Source organism: Amblyomma mixtum, chromosome 2 (genome assembly GCF_055824585.1).
Source record: "Amblyomma mixtum isolate Tamu chromosome 2, ASM5582458v1, whole genome shotgun sequence".
Lineage (NCBI taxonomy): Eukaryota > Metazoa > Arthropoda > Arachnida > Ixodida > Ixodidae > Amblyomma > Amblyomma mixtum.
This window is the reverse complement of record NC_143013.1, coordinates 316,091,391-316,118,667: the sequence shown is the minus strand read 5'-3', so window position 1 is coordinate 316,118,667 and position 27,277 is coordinate 316,091,391. Positions and strand designations below refer to the sequence as shown.

Genomic DNA, 27,277 nt, shown 5'->3' with positions numbered 1-27,277 from the left:
ATATATATATATATATATATATATATATATATATATATATATATATATATATATATATATATAAACGCATGATTTGATGGTCGTCAGGACCCGTGGGTCTGGTTCCGCTTGTCAAGTCATACTTTCTCGCGCGCTCTGTCATTCGGAACAAATCTACGCGCACTCGCGGTCCGAATTCTCATGAGAATATGCGGCCACGCAGTTGTCGGCACGCCCACTCGTCCGTGAGAAAAAAAAAAAAACGAAAGGTCGTGATAACTTCTAGCTGTGTTCGATTACCTGAAGAAGTATTTTAAAAGCTTTCTTCGAAGTTTGGATTCAGTTGCCTGCAAATCGGATCCAGCTCTGCTTGGGCGAGGGGTTCTGGGTCCTCGGCGTATCTGTCATGTGTTCGCTGCTGACCTACTGTACGTGTGCCACATAAAGTTCAACTTTGAGAAACCACTTGATGTAAGCACTGCAGCTCATTAGCAAACCGAGAATGGCCACGGCGCGTGCGCAGATGGCTCTGAAGCGGCTGGACACATGCGCTTTGGAACCATAGCCGAGCGTCAGTGCTAGGTCGAGTTACGCGGTCTCCGAAACTGCGCACTCTTTACTCGCATAAAAGTCAGTCCTTTATGTATTGAGAGCTAGGTAGATGGCTCTGAATACAAACAATACGACGTAGTTCACTCCTAACGCGTGCCTGCAGGGAGGCCGCTGGATTTCTTAATGGCCGTAAGCAGGACCAAAGCGCCACTTCGCGTACACTCTAAGAACTGATACTCTCTATGATAGAGTATACCGACTACTGTACTCTCTCTAGCAGCAGTTTACTCCGCCCAAACTGCCTAAGGAGTGAAACGACTCCTACGGTAAAGAGTAAAACTGCGAGCGCACTCCCTCTAGGGCCTGAGGGAGTTGGAGGTTGTTTATTTTCTTAGGTTTTGTACTGCTGCGGAGCCATATATATAGTGACCTGTGACTCGCATCCCATGCAAACTAGTGATAATCAAAAACAACCAAACAAGAAAGTGCGCTGTGCTCCGCCCACAGAGCCAGACCTTGTACATAACCGATACGTGCAGTGTACACTTTGGAGATTATTGCGTTGCATTCATACAGCATATTTGATTTGATTTCAATGGATTTTACGTCCCAAAGCAACTGCACTGACATCGCGACATCCCAAAGCGAAGTGCACTAACATCGCGCAGTGCATGAGGCTTTGGAGTTTCGCATTCATCGAAATGCGACCGCCGCGGGGTTCTGAATAGTCTATACCATTCAGCGAAGTCATGCACTTCCGTAGAATGCGTTTAAGAAGAGACTGTCATGGTAACTGTCGCAATTTATCCTAAACATTAGTTTATTGCTGTGTGAATATATTTTCTGCCCTTCGGAACCGCCATTCACATTTTGCAACATCTATTTCAGCACAACAACCTCCAAGAAAAAGCGGTTCGCAGAAACGAGCGATGCTTCTGTTAAAGGAAAACACTTCTGTCAGATCCCGTAAACCTTCGCGGTCGACGGCGAAACATTAGTCTAAACACTTTATATGGCATTCCTACTACGGTATGAATGATCGGCGAGTGCTCTAGGGAAGCTACACATCATTTTAATACGAATAATAGTGCATCAGGACGCCAGTTAACTCGTTCGCGAAGGGCGAGTCAACGTACTGTGCACCATGAAATTGCTGTCGAGTAAAGATTTACCGTGGCGTTGTGGCGTTCAGATGTTGCCTTTACTGTTTCATCATTTACTGAGCTGTGCCAACTCTAACCAGCCAGCGATCTACCAATTTAGAGACCAGAACTCGCGACATATACGCATGAAACTGCCACTGAACTCAAAATGTTAGCATATATAACTACTGAAAAGCATTACCACTCGTCCCAATCATAGGCGAGAGGTAGCGCACTCGGCTCGCAATGCACAGTTTCCCGGTTCGAATCCTCCTTCCGGCGCAGCTTTTTTTTTCCCCAGCCATTCGTAATAAAGGAGTGTTTCTACTCCTGCAGAGGGAGTGCGCCTAGCAGGAGTGCGGCGACTCTGGATAAAGGAGTGAAATATGGGACAAGCGTATACTCCATCGAAAGGAGTTCACCGCACTCCATTTGTTCTTAGAGTGTATATACAAATATGGAGAAAACATTATATGAGAATGAAACAGGAAGTGAGCCTGCTACAAGCAGTGCTAATAGAGGACCCTGCTACTAAAACCTCGAAAGTGTTTCGGTGTGTTTACATGAAAGACTGGTTCCTGTCAATAAATGACGAATCCTTACAAAAATCTCTCAGATATTTGTAAAAAATTTACTGAGTGAAGCCTGGATTATGCAACGCAGAGGTATACGTAATACCAGCGGAAAAAGAGAGGAGGATGAGGGCAGTGCGTTGAAAGTGAATGGCCCGATGGGCAGCGGTTGCTGCACGAGATGCCCATGACATGAACGGGTTAACAAAAAATAAAGAAGAGGCAGCCGTGGCTTGATCGATCCTCAGCAGCGACCTGACCTTCTGGCCTTCTGCCTTGGTTCGTCTTATGCGCGGAACTTGGAAACTGGAAGCGGCGTTCAGGGAAGCGATATTTCCGCTTCACGTTTCCACGCCTCGGCGGTTTGGAGAGCATCGCCGCAGCAATGTTATCTTACTATTTTTTGCGGCGCGTTTTCCCTTCCGTGCATATTTATCAGCGACTTGAGAAGGGTTCCCGTGCATAATGGCAGGACGGGCTTCGCTGTGGGAAGGAAGCATTGGTGCAAAGAAGCCCTCATTAGCATCGTGGGCGAAGGTCTCCCATAGACGTCGCGCACAGCATCGCCTCTCGATGGATGACGCTCCGTCGCCCGCTGCTCCCGAAAAGGTGTGGAAACTCTGTGCGCGCTTCCTTCCGCCATCCTCAGAAAGAAATCCCAACCGGCATCGTCAAATGTTCGGCTCCGCGACTCAGTTGATCGAAGCAAAGCAAAAAATAACAATGCAGCGAAAAGTGAGAGAGTGTGTATCTGTGTGTGCTTGCGCGTGTAAAGGGTACGCTCGCTTGTCAGCTGATTGTGATTAAATAAAAAGCGTTCAAAAAAGGTGACAAAGTTGGTCGCGCCGTCTAGGCTGATAAACCGGCCTCCTTGAAATTCCCTGGTGGCTGGTTGAAGGAAGCTGAGGAAAGCTGGTCCACCAGTGGAAAGAAATGTCACAATAAATTTTCGTCTTCAAAGTGAGTTTGTGTTAAAATGACATGCTTTTCTACTTTCTCTTCATTTTGCTCCGGAATTCAACATTTTGCTCTCCGAACGTGTTTTAAGCAGAAATCGTGTCCTTAAAGGAATCAATACCCGCAGGCCTTCGTTGAGAGGAGCGCTCAGCCATCTCGGCGTTGGCCCTCGAGCGGCGACGAGCAACCCGACCGCTGCTCCCTTCGCGGCAGCCAGGGAGGGGGAAGCTCAGAAAACGTGCTGAAGTCGGCAGAACGACGCTGACGCGGCGTTCACACGATTCTGACCTCTCTTGGCGTCGGCCCTTTTATGAAGGGAGCAGCCGCAGCCACAGCCCCACCCTCCTCGCGTTCGCGTTGCAACAATTTTCCGTCGTCCTTTCTCCCCAGAGGTGCGGTGAAGAACCCTTTCCAAGCCACTCGCGCATTTCCTCCCGCCTTTCTTGCCGGCTCTTCTCCGGAACCCCTTCGAGGTCGTATCCCTAGCTGCCTCGTCATTCCCGCTCGCACGGAGGCCCTCATCGAACGCTGGAAAAGGAAAAGCGAGTGCGGTGCTCGTTAAAAAAAGCGCGGGAAGCGACTCCTGCTGTGCTTTTCTCCCGGCCCGACGACAGCACCTGAACAAATGTGCGGAGTCGGCGCCGCCTTTTAGTCGCTGTATTTTACTGAAGTGGCACGGAACTTTGCCGCTCGCAGTTGGCGGGGCACCCAGAAAAATCCTCGTTAGCCGGGGTTGGAGAAATCCGAGGGCGCATCTCTCCTCTCAGCTACGCGTTGTATTTTTTTTTCTCTCTTATAGTTTAATCTCGGATCGAAATTTTTAACACCGCTATAGCTGTGTACGGCGATCCCTCCGAGGTGAGCGCTGATATACGTCGTAACCTTCTTGTGATGGCCGCTGATAACGTTGGAAGGGGTGCGTTTTTAAAGCCGGTTTCACATGCAAGCGAAAATTCTGGCGATCTCTGCCGCCCCGGCGTAAAAACCTGTTCGAGCGGCCACGACGGCTGGAATGGCGGGAGCGGCGACGTTCCAACTAGTAGTTGGAAGTTTTTAGCCGCGTCGCGCCGCTTAGTCGCTCAACTCGCTTGCATAAGAGGAATCTGAACTCGCCTTTTTGCCGCGGGAAATCGATCTACACATTCCGAGCATTCTTAGAATTTTCGAGTTATTGCCCTGTGTGGCCGATTTCTCTAATTAAATCGAATTAACGTCCGACTCCCGCCTTTATTTTTGAATTCTCCCTCGTACGGTGGGCGGAGTCGACCAACGCGTGGAGTGCCTTTCAGCCAGCTCCGTGGAGGCTTTTCTTTCGCTTTGTGTTGTTTTTTTTGGGTTTCCGTGAATAAATAGTTTCATTCGCAGATAATATAGCCGCAAAATAAGCCCGCAGAAATAAAAATACGCGCGGACTATTTGCTTTTGCGGATTATTACGTATTACTCCGCCGATGGCAGAGCGGCAAGCCGCCACGGGACTGGGTTAAAGGTACTCCGCGCGTTGGTCGACTCCGCCCACCGTACGAGGGAGAATTAAAAAAAAAAAAAAGGCGGGAGCCGGACATTAATTCGATTTAGGTTTAGGTTAGGGAAATCGGCCACACAGGTCAATCAATCGAAGTTTATAAGAATGCTCGGAACGTGTAGATCGTGTTCCCGCGGCAAAAAGACGAGTTCAGATTCCTCTTCAGTGCACCTTTAAGGTTGCGCCCTGTGTGGTCCTTGTCCTCTTGGGAGCATCCTCCGAACGAGGCTGCAGGGAAGAGGAAGAGTGCGCTGTCATTTCCAGAGCTCGGCGATATACGGGGCTGGACTGCGCCGCCGTTTTCTTCAAAATGGTAATCGCGGAGTCCTTGTCGCTGCACACGCCACCAGTTTGGAGTCTAGCGCGGAGAGATATTTTTTTTTTACTTTATCTCGGTTAGTCTTCCTCTCTCTTACAAGCAACAACGCTCAAACGGCCCGCATAGAATGGATTTTTGCTAAGAACAACATTCGAATGGAGTTGTCCTGAATGTCTCTGTAAGATAGGGGAGAAGACAAACACCGACATTATTGCGAAAGTACGTGACACGCGTGCAGCATTTTCATCAAGCGTGAAGAAATGTGACTGCTCGCGGATCTCAGTTTTAACTCGTGCATCTCGTTTTCCCTCTCGTCAGAAAAAAAAAATCGAGCTCCTCTTTCCAGTTTTGAAGCAGCACTTTTTTTTTTTTTTTCTTAAAGGGAGGATGCTTTGCATGACGCCTCAGTGATGGTCTCTAGGACGAATATTGTGTACTGGTCGGAAGAGGAATTAAGTGTGCGTACACTATTTGTCACAAAATTGCCAAGTGTGCGTACACTTTTTGTCACAAAATTGCCAATGTTTTCTCTATCGCTGCTAAAAAAGCATAGGGATTGGTTTAGCTTTTATCAGCACTCTTTGAGATGTCTGCGTGGTTTTCTTAATGCTTCTCCCGTCTCGATGGGTGCATTTCTAATAGCGCCGTGGCATGTCACAGTCGTTAGGATAGGTGGCCGAAAAAGAAATACAAATAACGTTGTCCTGCCCGCGCCGCAGCATCACAGAAGCTATGTCGGTACTAAATAAAGAAAGCAAAATAAATTTCCCCAACTCGTGCCACGAGGTACAACGGGCTACGGCACAGGAGAAACAAGCCGGAACCTGCATGACAATAGCCTCCATGACTACGTGCAGTATATAATCCCAACGCACGCCGTATGGCAAGCGTTCTAATAAAAGAAAAAAAAAGCATAAAAGAACAAGCCTAGTGGAGCTTCACTCCGGCGCCCTTTGACGTCTGCAATGCGGACACGTTTGCCGTTGTCGCAGCTGGTTGGCCGCCTCTTGCGCCGCCAAGTCGGGATTCGCCTTTGCGTCGTGACTGCTTGTCTGCGATTGTACCCAGCGCGATCCCTTCGGGTGACGATGGTGCAATAAGTGAGCGATGTGGAAATGATGCTGCCTTCTTTGGAAACTGCCGCGCCCTTTATCGCTGACTCGGCGTACCCTTTTCGGCGTCCTCAGGCCGTGAACAGGCGGGGCAGGTGGCGACTGCCTTCAGCAGGCAGACACAGGTTTCATCTAAACTTTCTTTAGTTGTAGTTTTGGTAATAAAGACGCGCAAGTTTTTCTGCATCGTTTATGAAAGTAGAAGAAAAAATTAATTTCTATTCAACTGTAGTGCGCCGCAGCGTTGATATGGCGTCGGTTTCATTGCTGTGATTTATCATTATTATTTTGTGCTACGCATTCTTTCACGTGAACGCAGTAACATTTTTGTTGCAGTTTGCGACTGTTTGTATTGCAATTTTAATAAAGAACTTAGAATGGTGGCGTAATTACCGATTGAAGCTGCGACGATCTTCAAGTTTCTCCTTGCTGCGTCGAAGAAGTGCGGAGAAGCTTGGTGATGACGTCATTGATGTTGAGATTTCCGCTAATATTCAAGAAATCATGGTAATATCTTGCGCTTGAGACGACTGCTGATTGCATTCCTCTGAATCCGTCTTCGTGCAGTCTTTTCATTTTAAACATGAAATGCGAATTACTGCCGTGTGTATTCATGCGCGCATTGTAAATGTGAATTTGCAAGCGTATCATCGTATGTTTAATCAAACCGTATGCGTCTAGCTTCCCTTTATTGTTCTCCTCGTCTGCCGTGTCTCCCCGTTTTCTGTGTACTCGCCTTGAACCCCTTATACTTCCGCGTGTTTAGGTATCGCTGTATACTAACTACATTAGAAACTCCGTGTTCCAGCTTATTATGTTATCAGTGACACCGTACCACACCCCTCCGCAATGGCGCCCGTCTCTTGAGGGCGGAATAAAAATTCCTTCAAGGAACGAGTAGGCACTCAGTCAAGCCCTTGTGCTCACAACGAGCGAGGCAAGCGACGTCTCCTTCTAGAGGGGCACTTCTGTCTATCCTTCTCGTTATTTCTGCTTTTCCTCGTTTTCATTTTCTCCGATCTATCGGAGCGCATATTTTCCTCCCCTTTTCCGCGTCTCCAAAAGTTCGACTGCTTCCGTGCGTCTCGATCCAGTCTTTGATCCGGCCGCCGCGCGCCGCCGAAATCTGTAACTGCGCAATGGATCAAGCCCCGTGTTTGACCACAAAGCGCGCGCGCCGGAAAGGCACTCTGCTCGCGTCCAGGCCGTCCCAAAAGGCGCGACGAAATCTGCTCTCTTCTGAATCGAGCTCGATCGCGCGCATTTATATACAACGAGGCGGCGCTACACAGGCGGATGGGGACAGATAGCTGCATTGAGATTAATGAATTCGGGGCGTCCGGGCCCCCATCCGACCGCGCTCGGGCGCCTCGACGACACCACCACTGACCGTCGCTGCCCTCCCCCGCGATCGGCTTATCGGCCATCGCGGCCGCCAGCTTCACGGCGAGCCATCTATCGCCCTACGCAGTCGACTCTCCGAGAGAGTGCGCATCCTTTGTCCGGGAGAAAATAGCGGCAATCGAAGGGCCGGATCGGGCCGCGTCTCTGCGGACGGCCGTGCAATCAATCGCGCGCACTACACACTCCCGCCACAGCAAATGCGGCGCGCCTATCCCGCACCCGTAAACACACTCACACGCACGCACACGCGCAAGCTCGCGCGCGGGTGGCGGCGCTGTTGGTGCTTGCGCGGTAGAGAGGGCGGGGACAAAAATAAAAACAACAGACTGGCACGACTAACGCGAGCGAGCGCGCGGCCCGCGTATTGACGATTCGACCCGCGGCCCAATTAAAAGGCGCTGGATCATGGGGAGTGGGATGATGCTCGTCGGCGCTTATCTCTAATTGAGGCTAATTGGGTCTCGCAGTAATGGAGGTACACGCTATATGGTCGGGGCGCGGTTCTTTCTCCCGTGCGCCCCCGCCCTTCCTGCGCGCGGCGAGTGCGTGGTGAAGAGCGTCGCTCACAGCCGCACGTGCTTGTCTCTATTGATCCGCTTTACATACGCGCTCGTTTAACACGCCGCGCGTTTTCGTTTGGGCGCGCGAGTTAATGTTCGTGTGCTTATGCTGAGGGGCGCGTGCATGTCCAGACACTACGTATTTTAAGAGCCCCGTGTTCACTGCCGGCGCACTCCACCGCTGCTGCTCTGCACCCCCGTCCCTTTCCGTAGTTTCACACCGCGGTATCCTACTGTGCGTGTGACTTGCGCGTTCGCTCATCAAGCGTTCGTCTGGTTCATTGTCCGGGGCGGTGTCCCTTGAACTGAGCGAACATGCTGTGTGCGCTTGCTTGTATCTATAAATGTCTGCATGTCTGCTCTTGTAGGCACGTGTCTGTACTGCTCCCGTGCGCCAGATTTCCGAAGCTATCACGCGAGACTCCGCGAGGCAACGTTTCCCCTTATTGGAGTTCTAGCATAAACAACCGAGCGTGAGAGTAATATCCTCCCGTCGTCGTTTGTCGGCAGCCAAGTACGTCCAGGGGAGAGCACTTTAGCCGCTCTCCTTTCACACATGACGAAGAGCCGTATGCGAAAGCCGCTGCCTTGTGACGATTCATCACGCCCGGCATAAAAGCGCGCGACGAGCGAATGGGCAGTGATTAGCGCGGGCGTGCCTTTTCCTTTTCCTGTCTTTTTCCTTGGGAGTCGTGCTCCCATTTCGATGCTTGCCCGTACTGGTCGTTCAGCTCCACCACACCTCTTTTTCCTCCCGCTTTCTTTTCCGTGAATTCTTTTTATGTATTATATTCAGTTTCTTCAACTGGCTGCTAACTGCATACGCCACAACTTACTCCGTGCCATAAAATGAGCAACCAAGCAAATATGTTCTCAGTCACTTTTCCGTACTGGTCGCGGCCGGGATCGAACTCGCGTCTTTCGTGCAGCATTTCGTATGGCCCCGCCGCGGTGGCTCAGTGGTTACGGCGCTCGGCTGCTAGCCCGAAAGACGCGGGTTCGATCCCGGCCGCGGCGGCCGAATTTCGATGGAGGCGAAACTCTAGAGGCCCGTGTACTGTGCGGTGTGAGTGCACGTTAAAGAACCCCAGTAGGTCGAAATTTCCGGAGCCCTCCACTACGGCGTCCCTCATAGCCTGAGTCGCTTTGGGACGTTAAACTCCAATAAACCAAACCAAACTTTAACGTACGCGCGTGCGTACGCATACGCATAACGTGCCCTGTACATTTTTTTTTTTTATTCGCTTGCCTGTATCCTTGCTCTCACTTTTTTCGTTCTCAAGGTTGGATTTTCCACGTTGTACCTTGCCCTGATCACAATTTCACTGGCTATCGCTAAAATGAGAATAAGGTGCTGAATTTGCGCGTTACCGTTTCGCAGGTGCACGTAACATTATGATGGGAGCAACGCTGACTTTTTACGCTTCATGAAACACACTAAACACAGCTGTACATTCTGTTTTGAAAGGTTGCTTCCGCCATTATAAGGTAATGCAGCATTGTGGTGAAGCCGGTTTAACATTTCTGAAAACGGTTCATTGAGACTTGACCTAGAAGCGATAGGCCCGTAGCGAGAAACAGGTATGTTTCGCGGACGCTGTCATCAGCGCCGTCGAAGCAACTCCCTTGCCACCCCTTACCGCAAAAGTTGGCGTGGCCCTTTCAAATACTTCGCGCCCCTCTCGTCAGACGCGTCCACAAATTCACGCATTCTTCTCGACCCAGTTTCTAATATCGTGCTCTCTCGCCTCTGATTTCGCCGCACACTCCGTCTTGGTGAATTTTAAAACGATGCCTGTCAAGTCTATTCTATCCCTTGATGCGTGTTAGAGGAGCACCTCCACTCAGAGCGCTCTTTGTTCGACCTTCTTTTACTGTTTACTTTCTCCACTTATTCATTTGCCTTTGTCCGAACCGTTGTATACTGTGACAATTTCACGTTGTCGTGGTTAGGTTTTATTTCGATGCCCTACCGCCGCTTCTGACGCGGATGTCTTTTGCGCGGAGTGCAATATGTGTCGTCTTTGAAAACGCCCGCACTTCAAACGAGGCAGAAGCATGAACAGTTGTCCGCAGGACTATACAGATTTCCCGCGCATTCGCGCTTCTGTTCCTACTTTGATTGTGCAGATTCTGCGTGCTTCGTTGCCACATTCACCTGTGCATCGATTTGGAGCATTGATCGGGATGCACGTCTTATTCTCGCAAGAACAGGTTAAAGGCCCCCTGCCCACCCGCGGCCAGCAGACACTCTCTACCTCACTTTGAGCGAGCCTCCTCTCTTTCCATTCCCTCCTCGAAATTTTTCTCTCCCGCTCCTCGTCGAGTAGGCTCGGCAAGGCAAAATCACCCCTTCCTTCTCCGGTGTAAGCCGGAGGCGTGGTGTCTGTGGGGTGCGTCACAGGGCGACGTCATGGCCCCGCCTTCAATAGAATTCTTTTCTTGGTTTTTGCATTTTCTCCGCACACTGAACGATCGAGAGGCGCGATCGGCTCGACCACCTAGACTTGTTAGCGAGCGCATCCTTTCATACATGTGTTTGTCATTCCCAGTTAACGAGCCACCTTTTCATTTTCTTTTAGGCCTCCCCACCGTTTCACGAGCGGAGGGGCGGAAGTCGGTTGTGTTCGAAACACACGGCGAAGCGCGGACCCGGCAACCGCCCGTTTGCTTTTCTCCATGCGTGTTTGTGTTCTGTGTGTTTGTGTCTTTTCTCCGTTCCAAAGCATATGTCATTCATTGGAGTCAAGGCGTACGCAAGATGCACGAAAGATAAGCGGTATGTGTGCGGAGCGGTAAAGTGGGCGAGCGAGGGAAAGGCTCTGCTGCACTACTAATTAAAACCTTGTTTTGGGGGGCTCGCATAGAAGAAAAGAAACTGAGAAGGGAGCGCGCACGCAGAGCGTCTCGTGACGGGATCACGGCGGGGGGGGGGGGGGGGGGGGAAGGGGGGGGGGAGGGGGGGGGCGAGCCAACTCCCTCAGTTTTACTGTTTTTTTACTTTTTATGGCTAGGGTTCAAGGCTGTCGCCGCACGCTCCCTCCGCAGTTTTTTTTTTTTTTGTTCCTTCATGCGGGTTTGTAGGCATGAGCCAGAACAGAAGGCGCTGCGGAAAGCGTTGTGCAGACGACGCGACGCCAAGGCTACGCCCAACCTTCTCCCGTCAGTCAGAACGATGCGCCAATGGAGTGCCTTTAGCGAAAGTAGCCCCCCTTGACGTCAGCGGGGTGCAGAGTAGTGGGCCGGGCCCGTTTTTGAAGGAAGGAAAGAACGAACGGGCTTTGATTTGAATTTTCGCAGCTTTTCGGGGCGCGCATGGCTCTAGTATTTTGCAGAGGTTATCTTCGATGCCTCATCTATGCAGTGGGCTTGTTTTTCAAAAATGTCCGGACCCTGGTCAGTGGCCCTTTAAGCAGCTTTCCGTGCTCTGTAAGAGCAAAGCACTCTCCACGTCATTTCATCATCATCATCAGCCTGACTACGCCCACTGCAGGGCAAAGGCCTCTCCCATGTCTCTCCAAATAACCCTGTCTTCCTCCAGTTGCGGTCATCGTATTCGCGCAATCGTGTCGCTAGAACGCAGCCGCTCTCGTGAGCAAATTCTTGGCATCTCTGTCGCCCTCATCGTCTGACCTTCTGTGCTCGCACCTTTCGGTTTTGAGGTTATTGACGTAGTCTCTTTACTTTCAGCGAAAATTCTTTTGTGCTCTGCATTCGACTTTTTTTTTCGCTGCTGCAGCGCACAAGACTAATTCTCAGTGTGCGGTAGGTAACCTTTGGGGACGCAATAAGGTGCCTTCCGGAAAGTATCGTATATTTCGCAGAGCTGTCGGTGAGATTGAAAATGCGCTAAAGGAGCACTCATAACGCTGACGATACGCTAGTTTTCCTGCGGTCTGAAGATATTTCTTGAGGGCGCAAGAAGAAAATGATCATCGATTTGCGCTGTTATGACGAATGCTGCCAACCGAGTCAGTTATTACTGAGAAGAAAAAGAAATGACTAAAGTGTTCACCCCATCCATGTCCCGTCCCAAGGGAAGAAAAGGCACTAAGCGTATATGTATCCATCCTTCTCCACAACGACCACTGCGAATGCACGGCAGTGAAGTCGACTACTGCAGCAGCTCCATGTGCGACGCGTTCTCTGGGTGTTCTTGCAACGCGCCTGCATGTTCGCTGTCATTAAGGATTATCGGGAGGGGAAGGTGCGGCATATACGTATTGGCTCAACGTCATCTCTTGACGCTCGTGTCCGAAGGCATGTTCGGGAATGGGAAATTCCACAGTGCACACAGCTCATCGGCCAAGCATTTTTTTTTTTTCGTAATGAGCTCGTTACCTCTTCAGCTGCAGTTCGTCGTGGAAAGTTTGGTTCCTACTTTGAGAAATGCTTTGGAAGACGAATTTAGAAGGCGGCCTAGAGGGGACACATGCGACACGATGGGCACTTGTGTATGTGTAATATTATTGCTTTCAGCTGTACATTTCAAAATTTTGTTTCGCTTGCCTTTTCTTGGCTTCTAGGCATTATTTGCTCGCTCCCCAAGCCTCAGTTTTCATCTAAGATATGAAAAAAAAAAATTTCAACGCGGTACCAGTCTTTGCGCTTGGTTTAACTAGCAAGGACATGTAAAACGCCATCAAACGGCGATATTTATGAATTCTGGCGCAACTTACGTCGGAAATCTTGTTCACATGCTCGCGCATATGTAAAAAACAAAAATAAATCTGCTCTAACTGGACACTTGCGCACAGGCTTACCGCTGCTGTCGCGTGTAATACAATCTCGCTCGTTGGCATCCTCCTGCAACATGAGATCGTTCTGATCAATTACACGGCATCAGGCCTTATCGCCAGCTCGAAGGCAATATCTCGTTGTTTGTGCCCGTCTACTGACTTACCGATTCGCCCCATTATCGCATTCTTCATTTCGCGTCAACTCCGCCTGCTCCCGTTCTGACAAGCCCAAGCCCTGTGCAGTCGTGCGACCTCTGTTGAGAGCATCCTGCCCAGATAGTCGAGTTTCGTCAAGCGTTCGTTGTCGCCCACTGTTGGAAGACTGAATGTTTGTGTTGTGGCGCACCTTCAGTGTGTTTACCCTGGCCTCTCTCTCTCTCCACTTCTGTGCAGAGACGCCCTGACAGCGTTGCTAGAGCGCCGGGGCCTGGACCTCTCGGGCGTGCAGGTGCTCCACGAGAGCACACGGCGGCCCGCCAACCTCGGCCAAGAGACGCACAAATTCGCCGGCGCACAGCTCAGGGTCAAAGGTCAGTGCCGATTTCCAGCCTTCCACTCCGTGGCCGTTCTCCGAGGCTGCAAGATGGGTCAAGGCTGACCTCACGCACGTCTCTGTGTGACTATGCGAACATAGTTTCTTTCGCGCGAACAACGTACTACCTTCTTTAGTTGTAAATATGCTGGGCAGTGTGTCTCAAGTTGACCTTTAGTGAAAATAAAGGGCCTCAGATTACAGCAGGTTGAGGCACAGAGACACAAAATATCCGTCCAGAACCCACGCAGATTTCCCATCGGTCCACACGGCCCGGACAAAGCTTGGGTCTCAAGTGAACTGCTGCGTCTGACGTCACCACCGCTGCCCCGTGCACACCGTCAACCAGCCCCGTTTGCAGCGTTGCATGCGGCTAGAGCGGGGCTCAAAGTTAATTTTAAAGAGACACCGAGGGCAAATGGTCCTCAGTGTCCTCAGTTTCTTTTTTTTATATCTACGTTTAAGCGCTAATGTCTTACGTTTAATGTGCATCACAACCAACTAGCCTAGATTTCTTCTTTGACGACAAATTGAAGTTGGCCCGTATCGATAGATTCTGATAACCACTCTCATCGAAAACGTAGGTGTAGCTTCTATAAGCTAGAAAAGATCAAGAAACGAAATAGAGGTGTCGCCACTATCGCTCAATTGCGCAAGTGAACTGCGTGCGTCGACATTGATTTTTGGGCAGGGATCCCAGAGACTAGTCTACACAGCCATTCACTCCAAAACGGTGGCAACTCGTCCATTAGACGTCACGAGTTTGAATCGAGTGCCGTAAATGTTTTTTATTTTAAATTTCTAAGCCATAAATGCCTGCTTTTCTGCTGGGTATACGTCAATTAACATACCCAAAAGCAAGCAGAAAATCCATTTTTACTCGAACAATAATTGGATGGAGTTGTCATCACCCGTCTCGGCAGCGCAATGTCCATGAATATCTGCCGAGGAGGAAAAGGTCGTGGGTTGAGACCCCTCCGGCAAAGCCTCAAATGCTCTGAGGTTGCCTCTTGTCTACCATCACCATTAACTTGCGCAATCTGTGACGAAGAGCTGTTCCTGAGCTTTGGGGGGGCTGATTTCCAGTCCCATGCACTGAGCGTCTCGGAGATGGTTGTCAGTTTCAAAGGCGCCTCGAAGAACTTCGAGTTTCTAAGGCCTCGTCGTTTCATAGATGGCATGCCTCTACCTCAACAACGTCGCACATTACAGGGATGACCACACACAACTGGTGCTTTTAAATTTAGCTTCTCTCAGTGTAGAATTGTCAGTTCCGGAGTCATCAACAATAGCAAACTGATCTTTCGTTCAAACTAGAGGCGATAAACCGGCAAATCGCCCTCTTTCTCACTCTTCTAGAAGTTTAGTGAAAGTCTCGAAATGGCATCGCCATCCACTCTCCTCAGTTGCCCTCGGCCCCTACAACCTTATTTTCCACATCCGGAAAGCCTTAAGTCTCTCTTCCCGGTCGCTAGGCAACCGACCCGCTTATTGACCGCAGTATTCAGCGCCCATCTCAGACGGCGGCTGCGCAATCATCCGTGGCTATCGGCATTTTTAACGCGATAGCGTTAAAGCCCCATTGTCCAGAAAATCCGGTGCTGGCGTTGTCGGCGCAAAATCACGAGCATGACTTCGGCAGGTGGCGCCCTGGGAGCTACCTATGAGGCAGGTGACCCACCTAGGTCACGTGACCTTGTGGCCGACGTCACAACCTGCCGACTGCATAGTGAGCTAAGTGCCCACCATGGCAGGTGGCATTTAAATTAATGATTGGCGGTTCGAGAAGAGCAACCTGGGTAGCACAAGGCCCACCGCTGGGAGCGCCTGCCATCGCAGGGTAGTAGCACATCGCTTAACCGCTGTGCTAATGCGCCAGGAGGGGTACGAGGACTCCCGGCGATATATGAATATAAGGTAGAGAGTGTCCTTCTGCATATATGGAAACTAAACAATTTCGCTATCGCGTCATGCCCGTAAGGCGGAGCTTGCGTGTGCCCCCCAATTTTTATTTCAACTCTTTTCCATTCGGACGTGGCTGTGACAGTGGTCAACTAGTTGTCAGACAACAGGTCCATGAAGTTTCCTCTTCCGTCGTACCACTCTCTCTCTCACACACACACGCATGCACGCACGCACAATCATCGCTGTGTCGGACATTAGTGACAACAGGCTTGTTACGAGCAGTGCTGTAGTATTCGAGAAGTGAGTCGTTAATGCAGTAGCGTGAGCTTCAATGACCCTAAGACACAACACAGACAGCAAAAGGCGCATATAGAGGCTATGGTCGTCTAGAAATGAAAGGTATTGTTTGCTTGATGCTCTGCCGCCTGTTGTATCGACCAGCTGATATCTCGCTTCACGGAGTACTCACCAACTAGCTGAACTACGTACAGTCGTGAAAAATACGAGGGGAACAAATTTTTTTTGCATAAAATTGCCAATTTTTTAGTTATATTACTACTAAATTTGGGAAGGACTTTTGGATATTATACGCGAAGAGGAAAAGAAGTTACAAAACAGGAAAAACTCTGCTTTTCACACTTAAGGGCAGATTGTTGGGCCAGTTGGTTCATTTTCTTTTCAAATGGCGACAGTGTGAACTCATCACAGCAATGGAACGGCGCGAAAAAACGGGACAGGGAGACAAGAAGTGATAAGAAGAAGAGAATACAACAAGAAGTATCGGCGCTGCGTCTGTCACTTATTGTCTTCCTGTCCTTTTTTTTCGCGTCGTTCCATTGCTATGATAGTGTCACACATACCATGGAGAAATCAATAAACGAATGCTCAAACTTTGTTCCCTCCCATATTTGTCACGACTGTACAGCCAGCTCCGGAAAACATCTTCGAACGTCTCTAATATCGCTGCGTTCGCTTCACTTCACAGCAGCATCCCCTGCCCGTCTGACGCGCGATACTGAGTGGACAGTCGCTCGCTGTCCAGAACGAAACATAATAATAACCAACAAGCACCGAAAACGTTCTGAAAGGCCTGACCCCTTTGGCTGCGCGAACACGGACAGCCTGCAACAAAGGAGCATCTCGGGTTTCTCAAGTTTGCAGGGTCCGACTGCGACAGCCCCCGAGGCGCGCTTCCTGAAACGGGCGCTCGCACTGACGTCTCCCGTTACCCAGCTGCGCCTTTATCCGTCAATGCCTATTCCATTCCCGGCGTATAGGAGGATAACCGTCCGAATTCTGTTCCGGCGAACATCGGCTAGCCCCCTTCAGCCCTGTCGTCATTTTACACCGCCAAAGTGGACGCGCAAAACGCGGATGCCACGAAATCTCGATGCCAGCTTCACCCCTTGATTCTAAATCTCTTCCATTTCTAGCTCTCCAGGCTTGCCGGCTCGTGCGCATGCCCAGCCAGCCGTCGCAGATTTCGGAACTCCATTGCATTGGTTGGCCTTGCTTTGTGAGCAAATGGTCGGTAAACTGTCGGCAGCAGCAGCAGCTACTGTGCCGCTCCATTGGTTGCCAAAGCCACATCCAGACCACGGGCTATATTATTACGACCTTTACTGCACTACAGTGCACTGGAGACACCAATAGCGCTGAGCTGTGTTCGTGGTACCCTTGTCGTTGACTATTTCATTAATGCGAAAGCATTATATGTCCCATTAGCGCGAAAGTCGCCGTCCGCCGTCTGTTGCCGTCCATGGCACGGAATTCGTCGGGACGTCACCATGCTATCGCATGGTGCCAGTGTTAGGCCATACGATAGTGACGTAGCAAAGAAAGAAAAATGAAATTTTTTTCCGAAGGTGCGGCGAATTGAACCTAGGACCTTCAGATTGCGAAGGGAGCATGCAGCCCATAGGCCACAAAACGGCATTACTCCTTGGCGAGTGACGGTGAACCTAGTGTGTGCGTCTCCTTACTACTGTATGCTAATGAATCGGTGTGTCATTAGAAAGGAAGAAGCTGACGATGCGACAATGCTTTCTGCGCCCGCCGTAATTTTGTAGCATCAAGGTATTGATACTAGCCCTGAGTGACTCCAGGCAAACAGGTTTGACATCGGTTCGGCGCTAGACTTGGAAGCCGCGTTTTAGCCATCGTTAGAGTTTTAACCGTTTCAAGGCAAAGTTAAAAAGAGCTATAGTAGTACGGAGAGCGCCATGCTGACGAAAAAATGACATCGCGCACACAGGACGCAAGTTCTGCAGCGATTCAGGGAAGCTGTAAGCGTCAGTTTTTCATTTTGTAACTTATGAAATTTTAATCATTTTCGGAAGAACTAACACGGCCTCATCAGCAATTCGGAATATTTTGCTTGTCATACTTCCTTAAAGCAAAAGCTTGCCTCTATTTTTTTTTTTTTTTGCTGCCCTTTTTTTTTAATGCTAGACTGGCTAGCAGCGCAGTGGCAGAATTCAGGCAACGTGAGCTGCACGTTATCGGCTTTGCCTTACGGTAAAAATAAGCAGGACGAAGAAGGTTTAGCGACCTGTTTTCTTTTTATTTGCGCAGCGTGTAATAAAATTCTGCGGTAATGCGACACCATCACATCGCTAAAAGTCTGCACTGAGGCACAGCACGCGTCGCTACTTTTAGTGCGAAAGCATTCATACCCTCACCAACACCGACCTAGAATCTTGTTACCGTACGTACGTTCACCGTGCGTGCGATCTTGTGTTGTTGCCTAGCAACCCGACGTACTACCCGAGCTTACGAGCTTACCCAGTTACTCGAGTAAGCTCGGGTAAGCTCGGAGGAGCGTAGCGCCGGCTGCGCGAGAGGTTGCTCGGGAAGAGCAACATGGGTCGCACAATCCCTACCGGTGGCTGGGATAGAAACATCCAAATATAACAGTGCAGAGGCGCATCTCTTAACCGCTGCTCCACTGCGCCCGTAGTGGTATATGAGGACTCTCCGCCATCTATGAAATTTAAGTAGAGAATGGCCAGTTCTGCATATATGGGAATCGACCCACTACAGCTGTCACGCCACATCCTTGCGGTGGAGCTTAAAGGGCCACTGACCAGGGTCCGGACATTTTTGAAAAACAAGCCCACTGCATAGATGAGGCATCGAAGATAACCTCTGCAAAATACTAGAGCCATGCGCGCCCCGAAAAGCTGCGAAAATTCAAATCAAAGCCCGTTCGTTCTTTCCTTCCTTCAAAAACGGGCCCCGCCCACTACTCTGCACACCGCTGACGTCAAGGGTGGCTACTTTGGCTAAAGGCACTCCATTGGTGCATCGTTCTGACTGACGGGAGAAGGTTGGGCGTAGCCTTGGCGTCGCGTCGTCTGCACAAGGCTTTCCGCAGCGCCTTCTGTTCTGGCTCATGCCTCCAAACCCGCATGAAGGAAAAAAAAAAAAACTGCGGAGGGAGCGTGCGGCGACAGCCTTGAACCCTTGCCATAAAAAGTAAAAAATAGTAAAACTGAGGGAGTTGGTTCGCCCCCCCCCCTCCCCCCCCGCCGTGATCACGTCACGAGAAGCTCTGCGTGCGCGCTCCCTTCTCAGTTTCTTTTCTTCTATGCGAGCCCCCCAAAACAAGGTTTTAATTAGTAGTGCAGCAGAGCCTTTCCCTCGCTCGTCCACTTGAGCGCTCCGCATAGACACCGCTTATCCTCCATGCATCTTGCGTACGCCCTGACTCCAATGAACGACATGGGCTTCGGAGCGGAGAAAAGACACAAACACACAGAACACAAACACACATGAAGAAAAGCAAACGGGCGGTTGCCGGGTCCGCACTTCGCCGTGTGTTTCGAACAGAAACGACTTCCGCCCATCCGCTCGTGAAACGGTGGGGAGGCCTAAAAAAAAAATGAAAAGGTGGCTCGCTAACTGGGAATGACAAACAGATGTATGAAAGGGTGCGCTCGCTAACAAGTCTAGGTGGTCGAGCCGATCGCGCCTCTCGATCGTTCAGTGTGCGGAGAAAATGCGACGACGCTGTTTCAGCCCCAGCAGCAAAAACCAAGAAAAGAATTCTATTGAAGGCGGGGCCATGACGTAACCCCGTGACGCACTCCACAGACACCACGCCTCCGGCTTACGTCGGAGAAGGAAGGGGTGATTTTGCCTTGCCGAGCCTACTCGACGAGGAGCGGGAGAGAAGAATTTCGAGGAGGGAATGGAAGGAGAGGAGGCTCGCTGAAAGAGAGGTAGAGAGTGTCTGCTGAGCTGGGGTGGTCCGTAAAGGGCCACGGACCACCCCAGCTCAGCAGACACTCTCTACCTCTCTACCGTGGCCCTTAAAGGGCCACGGACCACCCCAGCTCAGCAGACACTCTCTACCTCTCTTTCAGCGAGCCTCCTCTCCTTCCATTCCCTCCTCGAAATTCTTCTCTCCCGCTCCTCGTCGAGTAGGCTCGGCAAGGCAAAATCACCCCTTCCTTCTCCGACGTAAGCCGGAGGCGTGGTGTCTGTGGAGTGCGTCACGGGGTTACGTCATGGCCCCGCCTTCAATAGAATTCTTTTCTTGGTTTTTGCTGCTGGGGCTGAAACAGCGTCGTCGCATTTTCTCCGCACACTGAACGATCGAGAGGCGCGATCGGCTCGACCACCTAGACTTGTTAGCGAGCGCACCCTTTCATACATCTGTTTGTCATTCCCAGTTAGCGAGCCACCTTTTCATTTTTTTTTTAGGCCTCCCCACCGTTTCACGAGCGGATGGGCGGAAGTCGTTTCTGTTCGAAACACACGGCGAAGTGCGGACCCGGCAACCGCCCGTTTGCTTTTCTTCATGTGTGTTTGTGTTCTGTGTGTTTGTGTCTTTTCTCCGCTCCGAAGCCCATGTCGTTCATTGGAGTCAGGGCGTACGCAAGATGCATGGAGGATAAGCGGTGTCTATGCGGAGCGCTCAAGTGGACGAGCGAGGGAAAGGCTCTGCTGCACTACTAATTAAAACCTTGTTTTGGGGGGCTCGCATAGAAGAAAAGAAACTGAGAAGGGAGCGCGCACGCAGAGCTTCTCGTGACGTGATCACGGCGGGGGGGGAGGGGGGGGGGGCGAACCAACTCCCTCAGTTTTACTATTTTTTACTTTTTATGGCAAGGGTTCAAGGCTGTCGCCGCACGCTCCCTCCGCAGTTTTTTTTTTTTTCCTTCATGCGGGTTTGGAGGCATGAGCCAGAACAGAAGGCGCTGCGGAAAGCCTTGTGCAGACGACGCGACGCCAAGGCTACGCCCAACCTTCTCCCGTCAGTCAGAACGATGCACCAATGGAGTGCCTTTAGCCAAAGTAGCCACCCTTGACGTCAGCGGTGTGCAGAGTAGTGGGCGGGGCCCGTTTTTGAAGGAAGGAAAGAACGAACGGGCTTTGATTTGAATTTTCGCAGCTTTTCGGGGCGCGCATGGCTCTAGTATTTTGCAGAGGTTATCTTCGATGCCTCATCTATGCAGTGGGCTTGTTTTTCAAAAATGTCCGGACCCTGGTCAGTGGCCCTTTAAGTATCCCCTCCAATTGAAGAATGAACACCTGCTTTCGCACGCCTGCTCGGTTTAACTACGTCAAAGCCCTACCATTTTTCTATTTCTGTCTTAATGATTTTTTCGTTTCTTTTGTTCCACAGTCGCAATTCCCGAACGATATGCATCAGGCGCAGCTAAGTTTTATAAGCAATCTGTCATTACTTTATGCTGCTATAACTGATCCAGTTAGAATAAAGAAAGAAATAAAAGTAGACTACTGCGTCGAGATGAAATTTCACTTGTCGCGTCTTCAACGTCGTATGCCTCACGTGCTTCAAGCACCCCGGACAGTTTCGCAGCGTTTCGCAAAGTTTCGGACCGCAGGGTTTCAAACTGTGAAAACGCAGCACAAGGAACAGGGACGAAAAATGACCCAAAATAGACGAGACGCACGAGCTCGTCTTTTTTGTGTCATTCTTTGTCCTTATGCCTCGCACCGTGCTTTCACAATTCAGTGCCAACTAGCCCGTCAGCTCGCTCGTGTAAAGAGTTTCGATCTTGTGTCTGGTGCAGCCAGCAGTTTGGTGACGTAAAAATTGTGCTACGCCCCACATCATCAACATGATTTTATTATTATTCTGTGCTACATTACGATAAAAAAAGTAGTTGAGCAATTTAAGTCCTTCAGGTAACTCGCGGAGCCGCGGAACTTAAAAGCACGGTCGAGCTTTTTTTTTTTTTTTTTCGTTTTCAGTTTGCGTCGTTTCGGCCGCAAAGAGCGCGGCCCCACGGCGGTCGGAGGTCCGCATTATTCCAGGCTTCACAACCAATCGATTGGAGCGCGCGACGCGTGGCGCACAAAGCAACCGCTGAAAAAGAAAGCACCAAAGATACCAAGAAGCGAAATAACCAAAAAAAAAAACAGCTTGGCGTAAGCTCTTTTTGGTGTCCGTCCGACCTTTCTCTGGACGCGTGGTGCCTTTGAACGGGCGGAATAAAAAAAAAGAAAGAGGAGGAAACGAGAGGCCAGTTCGCATTCAAATGTAGATGCCGCGCGGACCGACCCGCTGTGTCGCTTGCCTCACCCGAGGCTGATTTGTTTCCGCTTCTCCTTGCCTGTGTTTCGCTCTTCTTGCTTGATATATGCTTCGTCCGTTTAGCCGCGTCCGCTGGCGCCGGTGCTGCCGCCTCGACTACGCAGCTGTTCACTCACACGGCTCGTTTGTTTTTCCGCGCCGAGCAGGCTTTCCGCGGGCAATTTATACCCCCTTCGTCCAGTCCCGTTTCCTTCCTCTCCCCCGCGCGTTCCTGTGGCAACGGAAATGGCCCCCCTCGTCTACGGCACAGCGCCTGCAGTGGAGGCAAGAAAAGGTCAAGGCGAGAAAGCGGAAACAGCAGCGTCCCAGGCGTGGGAATGGTATACAGTCGGACGCATTTTTTCGCGGCCATTACCGCGACGTTATGCTAAAGCGGCGACCGGCTACTCTTCGGGGGTGCCTCGTGCGGCTCTGTGGCGATGATGTTGCTGTTGTAGGTCTCGAGGGTGTGTGTATGCCATTAGAGAGCTTGTGACGTCATCGCGTGTGTCACGTGACGACGTCGTGTGTGTGTTTGTGTGCCGGAACAAACACAGTTACCACGGCCATCACGGAAAAGGCGCGAAGCTGAAGCTCTTTCTGAACGCGATAGAGAGTAGGTTTCCCGTACAGCGGAAAAGCGGCGTACTTGTCCGTCGGCGGCGTCGTGCAGCGAAACTCACTTGACATCACACTTAGATATGTGGAATAAAATGATTGAAAACATCACATGTAACGGCAATTAAAGGTCGCCGAATATCTCAAATGATGTAACTCTATGATATAAAATTTTTCTTTTCTTTTAGGGCAACCTTTTTTCCTGGAAAACGAGCCCGCGTAAAATGGCTTACCTTATCCTAGAGTTGGTTTTAGTAGCGGTAATGAGGAGTGGAAATAGCACAGTAACTGTCTCACTTCTTGGTGGACACCTCAACTACGCCGTGGTGGGAGGGGGAAGAAGGGGGAGTGAAAGAACGAAGAGAGAAAGAGGTGCCGTAGTGGGGGAGGGCTCCGGAATGATTTCGACCACCTGGGGATCTTTAACGTGCGCTGACGTTGTTTGGTTTTAGAGAGGCACTGTAAGGAGAGGAGCACTGCAGAAAGAAGTGTTGGGTCTGAGCCATCTTACTAGCTAAGCCATTTTTATAAAAGAAACATGCTGTCATTCCCTTGGAAAGGAGAGTTAATTGAAACGTAGAAACTAGCGGTCCAACGTGTGACGCTGCTTTGATGACCAAAGTAGAACCACTAGACCAAAGAGGGTAGGGGTCGTTCTGCGCGGAAGAGGAGGCGAGGCGAGATACCAGTCTGGGCATTTCATCAAGGAGTGTTTGACAGCTGTTATCCAGCCTCTGCAGTCGCGCAGACAGTAGCAGTGCGAATCGATCATTAAGCCAGTGAACTCTATCGCGGTCCTGGCGTGTGCATGGCTGCGCACTTGTGACTGATCGCTGTCGCTCTGCTTTTTCCGGCTATCGTTCGCATGAGCACTGTGCTACTATTCATCGCGGTTAGGTGCAGACATCTCACTCTCCGCAGCACATGTGTGCTGCCTCCATTCGTGCGCACTTTCGCGCACACGGTGTGGGACTGACTTCTCGACGAACGCGTTTTCGTTCTCTTCAAACGTATATCCTTTGCTCGCCGGAAGCGCCGGGCTTTGCAGGAAAAGACTTCCTGCTCTCACCCGTGTTTGCTGCCGAAGTGTATAAGAGACAACGCTTTTTACTCCTTTTTCCCCTGAGGTTCGATATTCGTGACTGAATTTTATAAACCCAAACAAGAAAGAAATCTGAGTGCCACCCGCTATTCTGAAAGCGCTGTGGCGCCATCCGTTGAACGCGGACTTCCGGGCTGCCACGCGAGGCGACACGACACAACTGTTAAACGGCACTATTGAAACGCCGCACGAAACCGTGACTGAAGACATAATTTGCTGTGGTCGAGTTTATTTATTTATTTATTTATTTATTTATTTATTTATTTATTTATTTATTTATTTATTTATTTATTTATTACAGATACCTGCAGCGCCCGAGGGCATTATTGCAGGGGGGGGGGGGGGGGACAAAATAACTTCTGCTCATTTGGCCGAAAGTACACATAATAACAGAAATGCAATCACACAACTAATAGATGAGGAAAAGCATGCACTGAAGGAAGACAACCACGCTCCACAAATAAAATGACACTAATGAAATGAAAAAGACACGTGCAAGACAACTGCGCGCCACGTCATACATCAGATAAAAATGCGCGGAATTGACCTTTCGTGCAGCACTCAGTGACGCCGGCTGGTAGCCTGTTCCACTCATTGATCGTCCGTGGAAAGAATGAGGTTTTGTAAACATCTGTGCGGCGCTTAATCTCTCGTATCTTCCACTGATGATCAACTCGTCTAGAAAAAAAAGTGAGGTTGAAGCAGATACCGGTCTTTGTCAATGCTCAGCTTTCCAAAATAGATGCGATGCATGATTTGTAATCTCAAATGTTTCTATACGGTTAGCTAAAGATCCCCAGCCAAGGTGGTTTTTAACACTTATTATACTGCGACATTCAGCGAGGCCATTGTGTCCACTGGCGATGGGCTTTGCAGTCCCTTTGTCCTCCACCGGGGTAAATGCCTCCGGTGAGTGCAAGAACTGCGCATGCGATTTTCTCGAACCGTGTGTTATTAGAAGTCCGCAAAATGATGAGACAGCGTTCAGTAATGCAGTGAGCGTTGCGACAACCTGCTCACATCTGCATGCCTTCCGTTTACGCGATATTGTGGGAATAACTGTACAGACAGCAGGTCTGGTATGGTTTTGCCAAGCCACTATCTAAAACCCTCCGAGGCCGGCACTTGTTGCGATCCACGAACTACGAACGTGTGTGGCCGCGATATTACGAAATTCGGAGTGTATCATAATTCGGGGAACCCTGACGAAGCGTTACATCAGTCGAGCTGCAAATGCCAGCCGGTTACATCGACCAAAATGGGACTTAGAAGGACGTGGTTGTAAGCCAGCTGGTAGAACATTGTAAGGAGCAAAGCCTCAAAACAGGACTGGACAGAGGCAGGCGACAACACAGGGCGGCTTTGCTACTCTCTGTAACCAGAATGGGCTCTCGGCGGATTGCCCCACTCGATCAAATTCATTGGCTCCTTTCGGTCATGCTGCAAGCCAGCGCGATATTTCAGAGCGACCACATACAAGGTGTTTCACCTAAGACTTTGCGCAGTTTTTAAAAGTAAGATTTTTGTGTTAGAAGAGCGCTTGTTTCGTCATAGCATTGTCAGCGGTGTAGTACTTCAGAATAGAGCTAAGATGTGCTAACAAGCAGGCTGGTTACCTAATATTGAATAGTCAACTTTATAACTATTACTGTCAGGCTCCTTAACTATTGAGACGCGTGTAGCCCACCGAAATCGATATCCATGTCAGTTTTTAGAACTTCGAAAATGTGGTTAACCTCGGCGCTGTGGCCCAACAAATTTTCGCTGTTTAGACGAATTACATGCACGGGAGGTTGCTTTGCCTGCCAGCATCTCAAAAGCGCATGAGTTTTGGCGCGCTGTAGTTGGGCCACAACCCAGCTGCTTCTTTCCCTCTGGCTGCTAATGCGTTCGTAAGCAACGCAATGGCGCCAAGATGACTTCCTGCACTTCCAGGACACGGGCATGTTTAATCACTCAGAGAGGCTACAAAGCTCGCTTGTTGTGCATGGCGCAAGGGCGCTTCGTACCCCAACGGAAGATGACGCCTGATGCCTGGGCTTGAGAGTACTCGCGAACCGGTCGCGGTGCGAGAGTATCGAAAGTGGCAGTGCTTAATATCCGACCACCTGTGCGTGTGGCACGGGCAGAAGGCGTGGACTTTCGTAGTGTCCACTTGTCCCACCTGCCCCTGTAAGGCCGCTGTGGAGAACTGCGGGCGTATGCGGCGTTCCCTCCGAAGCAAGCGAAATTTCTCAAACGGGCTCGAAAGCGGACGCGTCCCAGCCCACGCCCCCTGGTCCTCCTCCCCCCTCGACCTTGGCGGACCGGCGCGCGCGGTAGAGATGCAGCTGCGCGTGGTGCGGCGCCTCCTCTCTCTCAGCCCCGCCACCCGCTTTTAGAAATATCGGGCTTGGTTATGTAAGGGCGCCTTGTATGGTAGTATTATCGATATTATGCGGTTATTGGTCAGGCTTCGTCGAAGGAAGTAGACAGGCCCGGCTTTCGAGAACCCGTCAAGAGCGAACGTTGAGCTCAAGTGTTGTCATCGTTGTCAGCTGAGTGTGAAGCTTCTGTTTCTTTTGTACCTACTTGTTTCTATGTCGTTAAAGCTTATTATAAAAACAAATTACTCTCTTCTTGCGTGTGTGACGTTTGTCCATCGTATGGCTGTCTGCTGCCCGTCTTGCGCATAATCAACGTGCACCTCGAAGGCAGCGGGGTGCTTACTCTTCACCCCTGTAAACAAAATAAACAGAGCACGCAAGAGGTCCTGAGGTTTGCTGCGCTCTTCGAAGTGCCCACAGCGTCTCCTACCGGAATATGGAAGTCGTAAAAACGCGGCGTGTGCTCAAAAAACGTTTAAAACTCGGAATGAACGATTGCGTATGGAGGGAGGTTTACAATACATCCTTTGTTCTCCTTGATCCTGATCGGCGGGCTTTCTTTCGGAGTTGCGTGCATTTCAGGTAGGGGTGCTGTGGCGTGTCCTCGCACTGACCTGGAAGCGTGTACAGCGCACGACATTTCGTTTCCTTGCGATCGAACTCCTCGCGTGCTCTGGCCTAAACGCTGTTCAACGACGCTACATGGGTTCTTTCGTCATGCGCGTGTAATGCGCCCAGTATGAACTTCAGCGCTGTACGGGACCCGTGCTGCCCTATCCCCATTTCTTGAGACTTTCCTCTTGACTGCATTCTTATCAATCATTCCTTCCTTCTCTCATACTCTGTCTTCTCTCTGTTTCTGTTTTTTTTTTTTTTTTGTCCTTTAGAGACAGGCGCCGTGCCGTAACTGGTGCCACCTGCCAACTTGTTTTTTCCCATTTTACTCATTTTACTCGCGTCTGCGCATCACCATTTTTGCGAACCGAATAACTAAAGAAATCTCAACCCGAATCGGTAGTTAGGTGCAGCAACGTATACACAGAGCCATACGAAAGTAGACGATATAGAGTGCGCGAGGCGATTTTCCGCTTCGCATTGTAATACGTATGAAGCCAACTGTAGCCAACCAGCAGTGCGCTGTATTCAGCTCAACCTAGCGTCTTTGCGCCGAGAAGGAAGCTCAGAGCCGATTAGGGTCACTGTGCAGTGGAAACAGTGGACAGTTAATAGTCCGGTAGAGTGATAGTAGAGTCAATTCTAAAGCCAGGTGGCTGTGATGGTGACACCCTGCCGCTTGGCCATCCGCACCAAGCCTTTTCCACAGTACTAGCATTGCGTTCACCTTAG

The 27,277-nt window shown here is 50.3% G+C and overlaps 1 protein-coding gene across 1 annotated transcript in view; it reads left to right on the top strand.

Moving 5' to 3' along the window:
* LOC149365066 (uncharacterized) overlaps positions 1-27,277 on the top strand; it is a 618,748-nt gene that overhangs the window by 526,601 nt on the left and 64,870 nt on the right. Inside the window, exon 9 of the mRNA XM_089568779.1 lies at positions 13,254-13,390. Within this exon, the coding sequence (XP_089424905.1) occupies positions 13,254-13,390 (137 nt within the window). The remainder of the gene's footprint in view (positions 1-13,253; positions 13,391-27,277) is intronic.